Source organism: Lithobates pipiens, unplaced genomic scaffold (assembly GCF_037356315.1).
Source record: "Lithobates pipiens isolate NorthernLeopardFrog02 unplaced genomic scaffold, aLitPip1_a1.2 Scaffold_19, whole genome shotgun sequence".
Taxonomy (NCBI): Eukaryota; Metazoa; Chordata; class Amphibia; order Anura; family Ranidae; genus Lithobates; species Lithobates pipiens.
This window is the reverse complement of record NW_027507764.1, coordinates 70,124,164-70,143,993: the sequence shown is the minus strand read 5'-3', so window position 1 is coordinate 70,143,993 and position 19,830 is coordinate 70,124,164. Positions and strand designations below refer to the sequence as shown.

General features: G+C 42.6%; 1 protein-coding gene across 2 annotated transcripts in view; it reads left to right on the top strand.

The window, feature by feature from the left end:
* The first annotated feature begins 936 nt into the window (after positions 1-936).
* Positions 937-19,830, top strand: part of LOC143996051 (ATP-dependent translocase ABCB1-like) — a 102,276-nt gene continuing 83,382 nt past the window's right edge. Inside the window, exons 1-5 of one of the 2 annotated variants that reach the window (XM_077490858.1) lie at positions 937-1,000; positions 4,388-4,505; positions 6,262-6,331; positions 9,800-9,941; positions 14,359-14,419. In XM_077490858.1, the coding sequence (XP_077346984.1) occupies positions 4,399-4,505; positions 6,262-6,331; positions 9,800-9,941; positions 14,359-14,419 (380 nt within the window). In that variant the 5' untranslated portion in view covers positions 937-1,000; positions 4,388-4,398. Of the gene's footprint in view, positions 1,001-1,358; positions 1,459-4,387; positions 4,506-6,261; positions 6,332-9,799; positions 9,942-14,358; positions 14,420-19,830 lie in introns of those variants that run through there. The other variant, XM_077490859.1, reaches the window with a different exon arrangement.

Sequence of the window (19,830 nt, the reverse complement as noted above, 5' to 3'; positions counted from 1 at the left end):
GCTGTGATTAAATACCACCAAAAGAAAGCTCTATTTGTGGGAAAAAAATGATAAAAATTTCATTTGGGTACAGTGTTGTATGCCCGCGCAATTGTCATTCAAAGTGCATCAGCGCTGAAAGCTGAAAATTGGTCTGGGACTGAGGGGGGTTTAAGTGCCCAGTAAGCAAGTGGTTAATGTTTGATTCTTCACATGGCCCACAGTCCCTGCCTGGTCCCGGCATTGATGAGCTCACTCTGTGCGAAAGGTACCCACACATGCAGGGTGAGTAGGCTCCGCCACATACAGACTATTGGGGCTTTTTTACTGCCATTGACCATAAGCATTGGGGCATTTTTTAAATCCTACTGACCACCAACTCCAGGGGATGTTTTTTAACTTTTACTGATGCCTGGCAGTCTTTCTATTGCCGCGTACACACGAGCGGACTTTTCAACAAAAAAGAAAGCTCTATTTGTATGAAAAAAAAAATGATAAAAATTTTGTTTGGGTACAGTGTTATATAACGTGCCATTGTCATTAATTGTGACAGCTCTGAAAGCTGAAAATTGGCCTGGAAAGGAAATGCCCGGGATTGTGGTTTATGAATTTGAGGACCCCTAAATAAACATCTGAAATTGAAAGAAATGAATTGCTGGTATGCTGAATGATCAGATTGAAATTATTTTAAATGTTTGTGGGTGCCATTTGTCCTTTGACAACCTCTCCATCTGTCCTAAGTAAATGTTTTCTCAAGTTAATTTTCACGTGCGGTGAGTATTTTGAAGTCATCAGCAGTACAGAATACAGAGGACATCGTGATGTAATTCCTGGTTAATGTGCACTGGGAGTAAGGCAGGGCTGGCTCCTTTCATTAATAGTATTAATATTAACCCATCCCTAGAAAGGGAGGAGCTGGATTCATGACTTCATAGCCAAAATCTGGAGTATATAAACCATAAGCTAACTCATTGTAGTACGAGAGGAGTTGGAATCAAGCCTTTGTTGAAGAGAATTCTAGGTAGGATTTCATAATGTGTGTGATTCCTTTGTGTAACTGTTTATTCTAGTTCCAGTTTTCTGTGTAGCAGCAGAAGTTCTGAGTGTAACGGTTACGGCATATCTCCCAGCTTTGTAAGATGGGAAAGAGGGACACATTATAGAACAAAGAATATAGACGAATATCATGCCTCTGCCATGCCTCCAGTAACATGTACTATGAGGATTTATGCACAAAAAAAAAAAAAATTATTGATTTAACTCAATTTTGTTATCACTATTTTTCTGTCATTTTTGCTTTTCAAGAATTTAAAGCTTAGATCAAATGTTTAGTGAAGTAAAACACTTTTGATAGGTAAATAATATATTTTTTTATTATAGAGGACCTTACATCAGGTCAAAAATGGGAACAGCCAAGGAAGAACAGGGGGTTTGGTTCCAAAAGTGGGACAGTTTCTCCAAATAAGGGACAGTTGGGAGGTATGTGTAATGGTACCCAAGAGGGCAAACAAAGTGTAATACAGAAACTGTTTTAAAGGGCCATACACCCAAGTACAGTACTTCTTCTAACAGTTGTCTGTGAAATTGGCTTTAATGTTATTGCATGGATAAAAAGTTTCAGAGAGTTATTAGAAAATATTTCAAACCTGGTATGACAGCCCCAATTAGGAAAGGGGCTTTTGGAAAAGACTAGTGGCAAGCCTCCGACCCACTAATAATGGCCCATAAGAGAGCATATCATTCTCCAATGATGGACAATGATGTGATGAACTCTGAGAGCGAGGCTTGGATTAATTCTCTGAATAAGGACAATAAAGCTTCGCTTCTGGGGTGGATGGAAAGGTGTAATAATAATCTTGTACAGGTTAATGGTCAGAGGAAATATGGTGGCTCTCCTGCAAACTGGGTGGGAGAGGCTCCTTCACTTGGGACAGAAATATTAATAAACAATCTCCCTCAAGAAATTTAAAGAGACAAATTAATTCCACTGTATCAGACTGCTGGAACATGTATGAATTGGTCTCAAGACTTTTGTAGGCTAGTCTAAGGTGGGGTGGGATCACTGATTGTGTTATGTGTTACGTTATGTGTGGGCCATTATGGGTCTCCTGGGTGTGAATTCCCATTGTTAATGGAGTTAATTGTGTCACTGGCTAAAATGGCTAACTCCTGGTGGATCTTGTAATGGGATTAGCCTTGTGTCAACTTTAGCTCGTTATCTAACCATTGTGTGGTGTTTTGGGTAATATTTGTTTTTAATGAATTTTTGTATGTTATTTGTATAAATACAATTTATTAATGAATTACCCTCCCTTATTGGTGCATGTAAAGTCCATAAGGTCCCTATAATTTTGTGCTTTGTTGGGTAATATTTGGTTTTATTGTTCATGTGGCGACTGACCTACTTTTGAAGTGTATAAAAGCCTGTATTTCTTTTCAATAAAGAGTCATTCCTTTGGATTTTACCTCAACATTTTGTCTGTGTACGATGCTTGGGGTAAAAGGGCTGGTATTAGCTCTCAGTCTGCTGGAAGAGTTTGGATGGTAGGAAGGCACTGTTTGGCGCAAGCGGGGTGCCAAGCTTTCCTTCACACCTGGCATTGCCATAGACACTGTAAAAGCATGTTTTATGCATGTCAGCCATCTCCTATTGACTTTAATGGAATAGTGTGGATGGCAGCTCCCAGATGGGGATTTAAACGCTTTGTGTTTCTTCTAATGCAGCTGGTCCCATTGAGGTGCATTTGGATTACAGGCAAAGCAAGTAAAGCACAGCCTTTTCTTGTCACACGCTAGAGATGTGCATGAGAAAAAAAATGTTTAAGATTAATTTGTTAAGTTAATCATTTATTTCAGTGATATTTGTTATGTTAGAATGATTCGTTTTCGAAATTCATTTTGTATATTCGGATTTATTTCCTATATTCATTGTACCGAATCAATTAGTATTTTCAGAAGCTATTTCTGAAGATTCGGATTCATTTGTTCTGTTATCATTCAGCATTCAATTATTCTGATGGATTCAACTCCACCCACAACAAGTAGCAATCATCTTTTTTCACTTTTATACCTTCCTGTAACTATATATTGCAACAGTGTATTCTGTTTCATATGTATTATGTAGTGCATTTTTTTTATAATTCACGTTACACTCACTAGAATAAAAACAAGTGAATCCGAGTCAATTTGGATCATTCTTTATTAAACAAAAAGGTTTAAACTATCGCATCATGTCACCTGAATTAAATGAATGAGTTGCTTTCATTATAACTTATTTTGGATTCTTTGCAATGCATTACTATTGTGAATCGGGGATTCTGATACATCCAAATCTCCGAATAACAACAAAACATTTTGTCCAAATTTTGATTTGTATCAAAATGAATTGCACGTCTATCACACGCTGCATTTTGCATTTGAGTTTATGCAGGGTTGATGTTAACAACTTCTCTAGAAAAGCCCTTATTGTGTCTGCCTTTATGCCCTCTACTGACCACAGCTGCTGGGTTCTAACTGTCCCTTTTCTGTTGTGTATGTAAAAAGCAATGATTTGATTTGTTGCTATTTGCATCATAGACAGTTGTTTTTCTTACATAGATTATAGAGGACCTGCGGGGAACTTAATTAAGATACCTTGTAGTGGTTAATTTTGTTGAGGCCTAGGGAAACAAAAAAAAAATGTACTTGCCTAATCCTCCACTCTTTTCCGCAGCTAGACCCTTTCATTTAGGGGCCTCTTTCACACATCCGGTTAGGTGTATTCTCTGGATCCCAGTGGTTATTAGTTTTGATAGTAAATTCATATATATATACAGTGCTTGAATATACCTAAAATAATAAATAACAATTTCATATAGGTGCATAAAATGTGCTGTAATCGCGGCAAACCACATCGCGGGAAGCATGTCACCTAAAAAAAAGTTCAGGAGCTTCTTTTGGGCAACATGCTGCGCGTTTTATCGTGTGACAATTGTGGCAAACACGCACCACAATTTGAGGTGTCATTCCAATGAATGGCATCTCGAATGCGAGTTCTGCGATTTTGATTTATACATCGGCGCTTTCAACACGCGGGCATATTGGCAGAAAATCTGCCCGCAATTCTAAATGCTGTCGTGTGAATGCAGTCTAAGTGTCCAAACACGGTGTCCTCCATCACATAACCATCAATTATCTCCTCTCCATGTTAATTGCCTCCACCTTCACAGCTCACTCACCAAATCTTCTGACCCACCAATCCTGGGCCAGCTTGTGCTAAAAAAGACAGAGGTTTCCAACAATTTCTTGCACATTCATTCTTCTTAGTCCAGGATATGGGGTATGCTAGGGCTGTTTCCTTACTTTAGGTGTCTCTCTTTGCCATCTCAGAAAGAAGTATGACTAAGGGAGGTTTTCTTTGTTTCTTCAGTTGCTGAAGAGATGGCAGGTAAGCAGAGCACTGGAGTGGATGGCATAAATGGAAAAAGCCAAGTCAATGGGCCAGAAGAAGAAGAAGCAATGACCATTGAAGAACCCAACCCAAACAGGTGATTTAATTAGTCAGTAACCAGATTACAGTTAGCAGTTGCTTTAATAGTTAACTTTGCAAAGCATACACAGATAGTAATGGATACATTCACAATAATGTACATTTGTTTTTAAGTATTTATTGTTATAATCTGTTTCAGAGTAAAAGGACGCATAGGGCCTAATGTAAAACCTCTGACACAGCGTTATATTTGTATTACTGCTCAATAAGATTTGAACTGACCTGAGGAATGTCAGCTAAGCTAGAATCTGATTAGTTGCTAGGCTAAAAATGGCCTCACACGCACAGCAACTCCAGACCACGGATATGTCATGTGTGCATGCAAGGGTAAATACCAATGGAATGAAATATCTACAATTTTACGAGAACAGGGCCATACAGCTATTCACTTCTAAGACTGATTGCATGTTCCAACTGTGGCTCTCCGAACTTGAAAAACAAAACGTGGAGTTGGCTAATATGGCTAATATTTTATGCCTATAATAGCTCAGTGTGTATGAACCATAAAGTGTCTGACTCTAAGAACAACCTCAGCCCCTCTAACACATATGGTTGAATGAAAGTTATTGCAAGCACCCTTAAGAACACAAATAGAATGTATAGATACCTTTAATCCGGCTGTGACTTAGCACCAGGAAATGGACACAAGACTGTTTAGTGGTAAATTAACTCAATGTATAGGTATGGGTTAGAATAAATGATGGTTTGAGCATAAATGAACACATAGAAAGTAGGCTCAGACACAGTCCACTAGACAGTATAATTACTATGCCAAAGTAATTTAGAATAGAGTTCTGTATCATTAGACTGGGATTAACTCATGAATCAACAAAGTTAGCAATAAACAGTACATATAAGCCTTAACGGCAATGTGAATAATAGTACTATAACTAGTCTAAAATGCATTCTAGGAGAATGGCTAGAATATGGTGCAATGTCCTCTCTTAGCATAAGCAATAGGTAACGGTCTCATAATAGTAGCTGTAAAGAGACAGTTTTTAGACCAACTCTTCAGCCAGGTAGTGTTGGGGCCCATTTGTAAAATTGGTGCACTTAAAAATAGTCCCAGTCAAGCCTGCAGCAGCAATAAGACTACTAGATGGTTGTATGGTCAGTGCCTGAAGGGCTCAGTCTCTCTACCAGCAGATTGAAAAATCCCTACAGCACCTGTTCACTAGTCCCAGCAATATTCCATCTCACCATTCGGTCAAACACAATTAGTCCACTCTCTGCTCTGCACCCAGGTGACTCTGTCTGTTGGCAGTCCTGAACTCAGCATTCCGGATCCCACTCAGGCCGCTGTTATGCAGCAGTAACGGTGCACACTGGACAGTGATGTGCACTCTCCAGTCTCCCTCATGGCAAGAGAAGGTCATGGTCTGTACAGAGAAAATGCAGCTCTTTCACCACAGGGCAGCAGCTACAGAAAACACCTGCTGCCAGTGTTTCTGTCACTCTCCATTCTTAGCCAAGCACTTGCCTACCAGTTCTTTCTCACACTGACTTCTAGAACGTTTTACCTTCTTTAACACCATCTGAGCAATCTCAGTAGCAAGAAAGGTATTCCATAAGCCGCACATCACAGCAAATCCACTGTAAAGGAATATGTGGCAGTCTCAGCCAGGGCTCCAGCCAAGCTACGCCCCCCCCCCAGGAAATGTTCATCATCCCAGCTCAATTTTCAACATCCTATAGGTATAGAAAAGCGTACCTTTTTAAGTTTGGCAAAAAAACTAAACTTTTTTTATTTGCAGAGAAAAGAAAAGATTTTTTGCCAAGTTAAAGAAAAAAGAAAAAGCCAAAATGGTGGGACCGCTCACAATGGTAAGAATCGAAGGTATCAATATGGGGGCTCAAGATTAAAAGCATCCAGGGCACTGTGTTACTTATAAATGGAAGCCAAAAAATGTAGAACACTTTTGCTGCTTATAGCAACTGATCAGCTTCCAACTGTCAGTTTTACAGCGATGAGTTGAAAATGAAGGATCCTGATTGGTTGCGATGGACAGTATTTTCATACACCTAAAAGAATAAAAATGTATTTACCAAATTCCATAAGGATTTTACCAATAGAATCCCAAGGAGATATAAGAAACTGACAGCAGGTTTTACTCTCCAGCATCGACAAAAAAACTAAAATATCAGATTTAGGTGGAGCGACACTTTTAAATGATCTTTTTACTACAAGAAAAAACAGCATTATGCTGCTATATTCATTAAAGCGGTTGTAAAACCTAAATATTTTTATTAACCACTTCAACTCCAAAAGATTTACCCCCCTTTAACTGACAATTGCGTGGTCGTGCGACGCTCTACACAAATACAATTGATGTCCCTTTTTTTCCCACAAATAGAGCTTTCTTTTGGCGGTATTTGATCACCTCTGCGGTTTTTATTTTTTGCTCTATAAACAAAAAAAAAGGCAGACAATTCTGAAAAAACAAAGCAATATTTGTTTACTTTCTGCTATAAAACATATTTTTGGGTAAAAAAAATACTAATAAGCATATATTGATTGGTTTGTGTAAAAACTTCTGCAAACTATTGAATATTTTTATGGAATTGTTATTATTATTATTATTTTTTTTTACTAGTAATAGCGGCGATCAGTGACTTATAGCGGGACTGCGAAATTGAGGTGGACAAATCAGACACTAAGTGACACTTTTGACACTTTTTGGGGATCAGTGACACTAATATAGTGATCAGTGCTACAAAATATGCACTGTCACTGTACTATTGACACTGGCTGGGAAGAGATTAACATTAGGGACGATCAAAGGGTTAAAAGTGTCCCTAGAAAGTGCTTTCTAACTCTGGGGGAGATTATTTAACTGTGGGGGAGACAGAGATCCTTAGCAGAAACACAGGATCTCTGTCTTCCTTTTTCAGAACGGTGATCTGCCTATTTTGCATAGGCAGACTGCCGCTCTGCCTCTCTCGGAATGATCGGTGAGTCCCAGTGGACATGGGGTCCATCTGACCCCCTGATTGGCTCCTGCTGTGTCCAATCACAGCAGGAGCTGGTCACCGGCAGCGCACGTGCGTGCCACATACCCGGAAGAGCAAAACCATGTACCTGTACGTGATTTTGTGCAGGAGAGCTGCCACTTCACAATATATGTATTTGGGTGGTCGACAAGTGGTTAAGGTAAAAAATGTTTAGGTGTCAGCATCCCTCCTCACCCCCATCTTACACACCTGAGCTCCCATTCGATCCAGCGCCATGCATGTCTGCAATGCTTCTCTCCCCTTACTTCCGTGTCTCGCAGGCTTTGCTGGGGCACCGGGAGCCATTGGCCCCCAGTGCTGTCAATCAAAGCCAGTGACAAGGAAGCAGGGGGCGGGGCCGAGTCCCACTGTCTGTGTCAATGGATGCAGCAGAGGGGTTCAGGTATAAGCAGGCATGAGTGCCCCCATAAAATGCGGCTTCCCATGGGGGGCACTGGACAGAGGAGAGAGGTCAGGAGTGCCAGCAGGAGATCCGAAAAGAGGATGTTCGTTTCCACTCTGTGCAATTGCATTGCACAGAGCAGCTACATTTTATTTAAATTTACCTTTACAATCACTTTAAGCTATAATTTGGTCATAATGTCCAATTATTTTTAGCTTTCTTTGGCTCTCCTCACTGAAAATAATGATCATCATAGCAAACAACAATACTAATAGTTTAGTGGGTGGAACTTTATTCCCCTTTAAAACATCTAGAGGCTCTTTACGAGTAAAGCTAATTATACACTAGTGGATTTTCAAAGGAACATTTGTACAAAAATTCTTTGTACTTTCAATGAGTGGTAGAATGTAAGTACAGTACTTCAAAATTTGCTTTTAACATTCAATTTTGTAATAATATAATTTTCCAAAACAAAAACCACATACATTTCTTGAAATTTAGGCTCTGTTCACATCTCCGCGTTCTAAATCGTGGCGCGACTCCGCCCACGATTCGAAATAACGGAAAATCACGGGACGCCGTGTGTTCCCTGTAACTTCTAACGGCACCCCAATCGCGGTGAAATTTTAACACGATTCACCAGATGACAATCGCGATAAAATCAGGCAAACAGAATCGCGGGATGCCTGTCATCCAAAAGACGCTCTTGTACTTGGACTTAGAAGTCACAGGGAACACATGGGGAATCCCGCAATTTGCCGCTATGTCGAGTCGCCGGGGGAATCGTAGCACTGCCGCCCCGCCATTCAGAACATGGAGATGTGAACGGAGCCCTATGCCCTGTACACACGGTTGGACTTTCCAATGGAAAATGTGCGATCGGACTGTGTTGTCGGAAATTACGATCGTGTGTGGGCTACATCGGACTTTTTCCATCGGAATTTCCGACACACAAAGTTTGAGATCTGGATCCAAAATTTTCCGACAACAAAATCCGATCGTTTAAATTTCCGATCGTGTGTAGACAATTCCGACACACAAAGTGCCACGCATGCTTAGAATAAATTACAAGATGAAAGCTATTGCCTACTGGCCTCTTTATAGTCCCGTCGTATGTGTTGTACGCAGGGGTGGACTGACCATTTGGACACTCGGGCACTGCCCGAGGGCCCCATGCCACTAAGGGTTGCCAGCCACAATAAAACCAGGGACAGTATGTAAAAATCAGTGTTTTTAAAAAAAATCCCAAGATTATAGCTGCCCCGCCTCTCCAGTACCTTTTCAGTGTGTGTATGTGTATTCTGTGTGTTTATACTGTGTGTGTATATTGTGTGTCTGTGTGTGTATACTGCATGTGTGTGTATACTGTGTGGCCCCATGATCTATTGCCTGGGGGCCCCATAATCTCCTATTGCCTGGGGGCCCCATAATCTCCTATTGCCCAGGGGCCCCATGAGTTGTCAGTCCGCCCCTGGTTGTACGTCACCTCGTTCTGAACGATCGGATTTTCCGACAACTTTTGTGTGACCGTGTGTATGCAAGAAAAGTTTGGGCCAAAATCCGTTGAAAAAAATCAGACGGATTTTGTCGTCGGAATGTCCAACCGTGTGTACAGGGCATTATTCTTTTGAGAAAAGTTTTCCATCCTGCTCCTTTGAATTTTCTTGTCACTGTGGTCAAAAATAAATGTTGATTTCACCCCACTAACAATTAGAAAATTGAATGAAAATTCAATGAATTGAATGAAAAATTTGGAACAAAATTCTACTAGTGTAGAGCCAGCTTGAAATGAATTTTGATTAGATTTCTCTTGTCTGATGCAAAGTGATATCTGTCTGTTGTTACTGTTGTTTTCTCTCCCCTGTTAAATAAGTTGCTATTTTTGCCGTATTTCTCAGTTCCGGTACTCCGGGCCCCTGGACTGGCTGTTGATGCTAGTTGGGACGATCGCAGCAGTTGCCCATGGAGCTGCCCTCCCTCTCATGACAATCATATTTGGGGATATGACAAACAGCTTTGTTTCTGAGGGCAAAGATACAAGTAAGTGCCTTTGTCATTCAAGATATGCAAAACATGCATTTAAAGATGTACTCCAAGCAGTTATCAAAGACAAATAATGTAGTTCTGCATTCATTTATACAACCCTATTGTATTAAATGCAAAAGTAAATTACCAAAAGTATTGGGACACCTGCCTTTTACACGCACATGAACTTTAATGGCACCCCAGTCTTAGTCCGTAGGGTTCAATATTGAGTTGGCCCACCCTTTGCAGCTGTAATAAAGCTTCAACTCTTCTACAAGGTTTAGAAGTGTGTCTATGGGAATGTTTGACCATCCTTCTAGAATTTGTGAGGTCAGGCACTGATGTGTATGAGAAGGCCTGGCTCACAGTCTCCACTCTTATTTATCCCAAAGGTGTTCTATCGGTTTGAGACTCAAGACTCTGTGCAGGCCAGTCAAGTTCCTCCACCCCAAACTCGCTTATCCATGTCTTTATGGACCTTGCTTTGTGCACTGGTCCAAATCAAGTGGAGGGGGATTATGGTGTGGGGTTGTTTTTCAGTAGTTGGGCTTGGCCTCTTATGCCATGTACACACAATCGGACTTTCCGGTGGACCAGAGTCCATCGGACAATTCGATCGTGTGTGGGCTCCAGGCTTTTTCAGCCCAAAAGTCGGGCGGACCTAGAAATGAGACTTGCTTCAAAATTTTCCGCCGGACTCGGCTTTTAGCGGACAATCCGTTCATCTGTGTGTTAGTCCGACGGACTAAAACTGACGTTAAGCCAGCTATTGGCTACTGGCTATGAACTTCCTTATTCTAGGTCATCACGTTCGAATCCGTCGGACTTTTGGAGTGATCGTGTGGCCAAGTTCATTCATTTGAAAGTCCGGCGGACCTCAGCTGCAAAGTCCGCCGGATTGTCCGTCGGACCAAGTCCGTCAAAGTCCGGTCGTGTGTATGCGGCACTAGTTCCAGTAAAGGGAACTCTTAAGGCGTCAGCATACCAAGGCATTTTGGACAATTTCATGCTTCCAACTTTGTGGGAACAGTTTGGGGATGGCCCCTTTAGTTCCAACATGACTGCACACCAGTGCACAAAGCCAGGTCCATAAAGACATGGATGCGTGAGGTTGGATGTCAAATGCAGTGATGGTGAACCTTGGCACCCCAGATGTTTTGGAACTACATTTCCCATGATGCTCAACTACACCACAGAGTTCATTAGCATCATAGGAAATGTAGTTCGCCATCACTGATATAGTGTATCTGAATATGACTTGGTCTTAACTTCTTCCAGTTCCTGTACAACAGAGCTCAGACTGGGAGGAGAGGCAGCACAAAGAACTAGCAAGTTGGGCTACAGTACTCATGTTCAAACAAGGGACATGTTGATAGGAGGAGATAGCGGAATGCCATAGAGATGAAATCACCAGTCTGCTATTACTCCTTTCACTGTCCAGTCACAGGGGTGGGAAAGGGACAAGACCTGTAAGCGTTACTAAATCGCAGCAGTAAAAATCACATCTCTTACCCTGCCGGACATGACAGTTCTGTGTAAATGATTGGACAGAAATACAAATCCGTTGGCAGGTAAAGCAGATTCCTTATATATATTTAATCTGTGTCTTTAGCCGCTTGCCTGGAGTTCAACTTCAACAAAAACAAAATGAAAGAATGATAACAAAATAAAATGCAGTCTTGCATGTCACACTTTGTTCTTTTATTGCACTGCTAACAGAGCCCATTAATGATGACTTCTAAGCAGCACATGGCTTAAAGTAATTGTAAACCCTCACCATGTAATGCCGCGTACACACGATTGGAATTTCGGCCAGCAAAAGACCGATGAGAGTGTTTCATCGGAAAATGCGACCATGTGTATGCTCCATCGAAATTTTGCAGGCCGAATTCCCGCCAGCAAAAATTTGAGAGCAGGTTCTCAATTTTTCTGATGGAAAAACTTTCTATCGGAAATTCCGATCGTGTGTATGCAATTCTGACACGCAAAACCTCACACATGCTCAGATTCAACTACGAGGTGGATGCTATTGGCTACTGGGTATTGAACTTCCTTTTTCTAGTCCCGTCGTACGTGTTGTACGTCACCGCGTTCTTGACGGTCGGAATTTGGTGTGACCATGTGTATGCAAGACAGCTTGAGCGAAATCCCGTCGGAATTCCGTCGGGAAAACCATCAGAGCTTTTTCCGATCAAAATTCCGATCGTGTGTATGGGGCATAAAACAACCCATTTAGTTTATAATAGAAATGAAAGGCAAAATATTTGTGAATTAAAAACACATTTAAAATTTTTTCCTTTTTAACCACTTGACCTTCGGAAGGTTTACCCCCCTTCATGATCAGGCCATTTTTGCAATACTGCACTGCATTACTTTAACTGACAACTGTGCGGCTGTGCAACACTGTACCCAAATAAAATTGATGTCCTTTTTTTCCCCACAAATACAGTTTCTTTTGGTGGTATTAGTTCACTTCTGCATTTTTTCTTCTTCTGCGTTTTAAACAAAGTACGACCAACAATTTTGAAAAGAAAGCAATATTTTTTACTTTATGCTCTAAATCACATCATTAAAAAAATTTGAATTTCTTCATCAATTTAGGCTGATATATATTCTGCTACATATTTTGCTATAAAAAATCCCAATAAGCGTATATTGATTGGTTTGTGCAAAAGTTATAGCGTCCACAAACCATGGGATATTTTTTTTTATTTTTTGTTTTTTTACTAGTAATGGTAGCTTTTAGCGAAGTATAGCGGGGATGCTATATTGCCATGCACAAATAGAACACGTAACAGATACCGTTTACACTTTTTTGGGGATCAATTACACTAATACAGTGATCAATGCTAAAAATGTGCACTGTCACTGTACTAATGACACTGGCTGAGAAGGTGTTAACATCTAGTGGTGATCAAAGGGTTAAATGTGTGCCTAGATAATGTTTACGTGTAGTGGGGGAGGTGCTTTTTACTAGTGGATCTGTGTTTCTGCTTTACTGGAAAACAGGATCCATGTTTGCCTTGTTTACATAGGCAGACTAGCATTCTGTCAATCTACCGAATGATGAGCGGGTGCCGGAGGACACCTGGTCTGCGGGAACCGTTGTGTAAAATCACAGCGTTATGGAGCCGCTGACAGCGCACACTCGCGCTCATAAATTGGAAGTGCAGGGTCATGTATATATATGTGATTCTGTGCTGCGCGTCCGCCTTGTAGCAGAAAATGGGCTATAAGGTGTTCGGCAAGTGGTCAATGATCACATTCCCTCTGTTCTCAGCGGCATAAGAGCTGGTGGAGGAGAACCAGCAGCACACTGAACTTCCCAGTAAAAGGCTTTATGGGGGATGTCTGATCATTGCAGAAGAGCAGGCTGAGTTCCCAGCAAAGGAGAACTGACCAAGCTGTGCTCTCCTGCTTAGTGTGGGCAGTTTGTAGTGATCCCTTCACTCATCTAAACCCAGTAGACAGTCAGTGGTAAATGTTTGCATTCTGATCTCCAATGTAATAAAGATAAAGGCGTTGTATTAAAGATTTATTAGGTTACTTGCACACAGTACTGATGTGTGAACTGCCCGTAAAACTGCAACGATAGGCTGTATAACGCATGCGCATATTTGAGCGTACGTGCACACATGCATAAAAATTCTTCTAGCTTTTCTTTACTTAAAGGAGTTTGGCACCAGCACAAATTTGCATTCTTATATGCGTATTTACGCATATATGCATGTAAAAATACTGACCGGTAACGCTGATTTTTTTTTTTTTTTTTTTACTGAACTATATCAGCGCAAGTTTACATGCCTGTGTGTACAAGCCTATTAAAAACAATGGGCTGCATATAGATCACTAAAAAGAATAGCCTGAATTCCTAAAAAACATGGTGTTTTAGGTGTCTGTCTGCAAGAGGCCTAAAGCCCCGTACACACGAGAGGACTTATGTCCGACAGACTTCCGAAGGAGTTCCGTCGGAGTTCTGCTGGAATTCCGACGGAGTTCTGACAGACTTTTCGGCTGAGCGGACTTGGCCACACACAATCACACTAAACTCCGACGGATTCGAACGTGATGACGTACGACTGGATTCGAATAAGGAAGTTCATAGCCAGTAGCCAATAGCTGCCCTAGCGTCGGTTTTAGTCCGTCGGAGTAGCATACACACGAGCGGATTTTTCGAAGGGACCGGGTCCGGCGGAGTTCCTTCGGAAAAATTTGAAGCATGTTCCATATTCTAAAGTCCTTCGGACTTTGGCGAGTCAAAAGTCCGTTGCAGCCCACACACGATCGAATAGTCTGACGGACTCAGTCCGTCGGACTTTGGATGTTGAAAAGTCCGCTCGTGTGTACGGGGCTTTAGAGCCTGAAATGACCTCTTTGTAACTACAAGGTTTAGCCATTTCTGAAATATAACAATTATTTCATTGATCTTTAGAAAATATGTCAACAGTAGCTGAAGGGAATATAACAGAATCACTGCAAGAACAAATGACCACGTAAGTGATGCCTTATACACAAGTTGTAATACATCATGAAAATGCCACTCCAGATGGGCAGGCCACTATGAACTTGTACGTGGGTGCAGCGTGGTGCAATCATAACTCACACATACAGTCCAGGTGCAATCAGTAGAACTTGTATTGCAGTAAAGGCAAAACAGTTCACCACACTCCCATACCTCCCAACATTTTGCGATAGGAATGAGGGACACCTACTAGCAAATGTATGTAGACATAGGACATGCCCCCTGCCACGCCCCCTTAAAGGAGAAGTAACCAATAGAAAAGTGGTGTTGCACATAAAAAAAAAAATCACCAAAAAAAAAAAAAAAAATATGTGAATTTTTTTTGTTTAACTCACCTCTAAATGCCTGTTGCTAGGGGGTCCCCTGTAGTCTGCCTCTTTCAGTGCCTGGGCTCTTGATGTCACTTCCCCTCGGCGCAGGAAGGGATCAGCTCTGCCCCCTCCCTCCTGTCAGTCATCTGGGACACGTGACAGGTCCCAGATGACTGCGCCGCCAATCTCGCGCATGCGCAGTGGGTGAAGCCACAGCCGGGTGCCCACAGTTAGAATTCCGGCACCGCCGAGCGGAGGGGGGAACGAGCGGGGGTTCGTTCCCCCACATCGCTGGACCCTGGGATAGGTAAGTGTCCAATTATTAAAAGTCAGCAGCTGCAGTATTTGTAGCTGCTGATTTTTATCTTTATTTTTTTTAGGGGAACTCCACTTTAATTAAATTCACAAGGGCTTTTTTTTTTACCACTACTATTCCTTTATATTGGCTTTCAAATTTACGAATGCAGCCATTTCGAATTTGGATGAGCAGTTTAGCTCTGGGAAACACTTTTTGAAAGGTAAAAAGTGCATTTTATATACAACTATATGGATCAGACCAAAATGAAAAGGACAATTAAAGAGGAATGAGGGACAGAGGGACAATGCTCCAAATCAGGGACAGTCCCTCAAAATCAGGGACAGTTGGGAGCTATGCAAACCTGGTGGGAGAGGGCTCAACCCAGAGCACTAAAGAATGCATGAATAGAAGCAGGTATCAGCCGAACTGACACCATCTGCCTGGAAGGCAGGGGCGGACTGACCATTGGGCCACTCGGGCACTGCCCGAGGGCCCTGGGCCACTAGGGGTCCCCATCAGGGTTGCCAGCATCAGTAAAACCAGGGACAGTATGTAAAAATCTGTGTTTTTTTTTACATCTGTCTCTGAAATGTCCCTTACAGACATCCTTTTAGTCTAAAAATCCCAAGATTATAGCTGCCCCACCTCTCCAGTACCTTCTCAGCCAATAGAAACATGTCTGTGTATACTGTGTGTACATGTATGTGTATACTGTGTGATTGTATACTGTGTGTGTGTGTGTGTATACTGTGTGGCCCCATATCTCCTATTGCCCAGGGGTCCCATGAGTTGTCAGTCCACCCCTTCTGAAAGGGCAGAATGCAGCTTGGCCATCTCATATCCAAATGGCAAGATGTCCAAGGAAATAGCGAGCCCTAAGCTTTCCCTTCTCATCTGGAACATTTCTCTGCTGCTAATATTGACCCTGACAGAAGAGAAACCTGCCCCTACACTACCCACAGGCAAATGGGTGCCAAAACCTGGGGAGCAGGGACTTAAAAAGAGGGTCATCTAAATGCAGCTCAAAAGCTGGAACGCTGCACCCAGGGACCAGGAAACCATAGAGAAACCACATTTCCCGACTTCCTCTCTAAGCTGTGATGTGTCTTGCTAGCGCCACCTACAGTGGAGGAAGCAGACTGCACCTGCCTACAAACTACTGAAACCCCATACACACTATCAGATTTTCTGCTGATTTCTGTCTTCAGATTTACCAAAACCATGTAGTGCAAGGGCCTACCTGATTGCATACAAATTTAAACACCTAAGGTTTGACCTCATATTATATGGTTTTGGTAAATCTGAAGGAAAAAAACAGCAGAAAATCTGATAGTGTGTATGGGGCTTTAGAGTGTATCCAAACCAAAAAACAGAAATGTAATCTTTAGATGTGGTGGCTGTATTTGTTTTCTTTTTTCAGGATTTTCTTCCCCATATTTTCATCTGGTGGTCCTGGGAATAACCTGTTTCCTGCCCCAGTATAGCTAAGCTTATTCCTCCAGTGTATCTATGGCTGCCACTAGTAATGAGTTTGGGTTTGGTTCCGAGCCATCATTATTGGGTAAAACAGATGTGACCAGAACATTTCCTGTCCCATAGCTGTACCTATGTACAAAGGGGTGGGGATTCTTGTGATATCATTGACTTAATATGGCCACAATGATGTTGATGCAATATGGCAATGTGGCTATATTAGGTCAGTGATATCACAAGAATTCACAAGCATTCTCGCCCCTTTGTGGACATGTAGCTGTGGAGCGGGAAATGTTCTGGCCTCAGCTGATTGTTCTATCAATGGCGGCTCACTTTCGAGTTTGGCTGAACCCAACCTCACCACTATTTGACAACCAGATTGGATTTCGAACATGTCTGCCTTTGTTCATCTTCATTACATGTTGGATTGATGGGATAAGAGAAAGAGTAGATCATTTTTTCCTCCATTTCATCTCACAGATTAATAGGTATTTCCTGTACTTGCTAAAAATGTACTAATGTAGATACTACATCTAAAGATGGGCATACTGCAATGTATTACATTTTTGTTCTTGGGTTTAGTTATACTTCAAGTACTATAGGGTATACCTGACTAAATAAGACTGTGTTATCTCTGCTATTGCAGAGGTAGAAAGTGGTAACCCCTATGGGACCCATTCTGCAGTGTATGTAATCTGGTCTCTCTGTTACATAGTGTATATCTGTTTCATAGGTCAGCTATAAATCAGCTTGAAAAAGTGGTTTGTACTGTTTGGAAGCCTGCTGCCTGACAGCTAAGAGTGATAATTACACAATGTCTTTAATAAAATTGAACTTGTAGTCCTAAATGTAATCTCTACAGTGCCTTGAAAAAGTATTCACACCCCTTGACATTTTCCACATTTTGCCATGTTACAGCCAAAAACGTAAATGTATTTTATTGGGATTTTATGTGATAGACCAAAACAAAGTGGCACATAATTGTGAAGTGGAAGGAAAATGATAAAGGGTTTTTACATTTTTTTACAAATTAATATGTGAAAAGTGTGGCGTGTATTTGTATTCCGCCCCCCTGAGTCAATACTTTGTAGAACCACCTTTTGCTGCAATTATAGCTGCAAGTCTTTTTTTGGGGATGTCTCTACAAGCTTTGCACATCTAGAGAGTGACTTTTTTGCCCATTCTTCTGTGCAAAATAGCTTAAGCTCTGTCAGATTGGATGGAGAGTGTCTGTGAACAGCATTTTCCAAGTCTTGCCACAGATTCTCAATTGGATTTATGTCTGGACTTTGACTGGGCCATTCTAACACAGGAATATGCTTTGATCTAAACCATTCCATTGTAGCTCTGGCTGTATGTTTAGGGTTGTTGTCCTGCTGGAAGGAGAACCTCCGCCCCAGTTTCAAGTCTTTTGCAGACTCTAACAGGTTTTCTTCTAAGATTGCCCTGTATTTGGCTTCATCCATCTTCCCATCAACTCTGATCAGCTTATCTGTCCCTACTGAAGAAAAGCATCCCCACAACATGATGCTGCCACCACCATCTTTGACGATGGGGATGGTGTGTTCAGGGGGATGTGCATTGTTATTTTTCCCCCACACATAGCATTTTGCTTTTAGGCCAAAAAGTTCAATATTGGTCTCATCTGATCTGAACACCTTCTTCCACGTGTTTGCTGTGTCTTCCACATAGCTTCATGCAAACTGCAAGCAGGACTTCTTATGCCTTTCTTTCAACAATGGCTTTCTTCTTGCCACTCTTCCATAGAGGTCAGATTTGTGGAGTGCACAACTAATAGTTGTCCTGAGGACAGATTCTCCACAGCTCCTCCAGAGTTACCACGGGCCTCTGATTAATTCTCTCTTTGCCCAGCCTGTCATTTTAGGTGGACGGCCATGTCTTGGTAGGTTTGCAGTTGTGCCATACTCTTTCCATTTTGAGGCTGGGTTCCTCGCATTCAATTCGCAATAGCAGAAGATTGGGACCGACTCTCTATGGAGCCAGTTCACATACTTCCGCAGTGGCTCATGTGTGGTTTGCACAGGAACGATGTGCGTCTTTTGGTCCATTTCAGGTCCAAATTCAGCCCAAAATTTGAGCTGAAATCAGACCTAAAACTGTGAATGAGGATGCATTGGACTGCTGCTATGAGCGGCTGCATGCTCATATGTGAACCCAGCCTCAGATGATGGATTGAACAGTGCTTGCATGAGATGTTCAAAGCTTGAGATATTTTTTTTTATAACCTAACCCTGCTTTAACCACTTGGGTACCGCGCTATTGCCGAATGACGGCATTAGCGCGGACCTAGATTTCCGGGACTACGTCTATTGACGTCGTCCCGGTTACGAGCGGCCTGCGCGCCCCCTGAGGGGCGCGCGCGGCGTGCTCTGTGATCGGCGAGTCCGTGAGACTCGCCTGATCACCGATCCGTGTAAGGGGTCGATCCCGACCCCTTATCACGTGATCAGCTGTCAGCCAATGACAGCTGATCATGTGATAGAACGGAGCCGGTAATCGGCTATTATTCCTCCTCGCGCTGACAGCGCGAGGAGAAAAAAAAAAAGCCGATCACCGGCGGCCGTGATCGGGACATCAGTCCCGATCACGGCCAGCAATGCAAGGCACCACATGCCACCTGCCAGTGCCCACCTGCCTCCCGCAGTGCCATCCTGAAGTTTAACTAAAAGTAAAAGTAAGTGCCCCCCGTCTGTGCCCATAGTGCCCACAGTGCCACCCACAGTGCCACCCACAGTGCCACCCACAGTGCCACCCCACAGTGCCACCCCACAGTGCCACCCACAGTGCCACCCAATCTGCCTCAAAGGTGCTGCACCCCAGTGCCGCCCATCAGTGCCCAGCAGTGCCGCCCATCAGTGCCCAGCAGTGCCGCCCATCAGTGCCCAGCAGTGCCACCTATCAGAGCCACCTATCAGTGCCCATCAGTCCCATCTATCTGTGGTACCTATCAGTGCCCATCCGTGCCACCCATCCGTGCCACTTATCCGTGCCACCCATCCGTGCCATCTTATCTGTGCCCATCTTTGCCCATCAGTGCCGCCTTATCTGTGCCCATCGGTGCCGCCTTATCTGTGCCTATTAGTGCCGCCTTAACTATGCCTATCAGTGCCCACCAGTGCAGCCTATCAGTGCCCACCAATGCAGCCTATCAGTGCCCACCAATGCAGCCCATCAGTGCCCACCAATGCAGCCTATCAGTGCCGCCTTATCAGCGCACTTCAATGAAGGAGAAAAATGACCCGTTTGCAAAATTTTATAACAAACTATTAAAACATGATT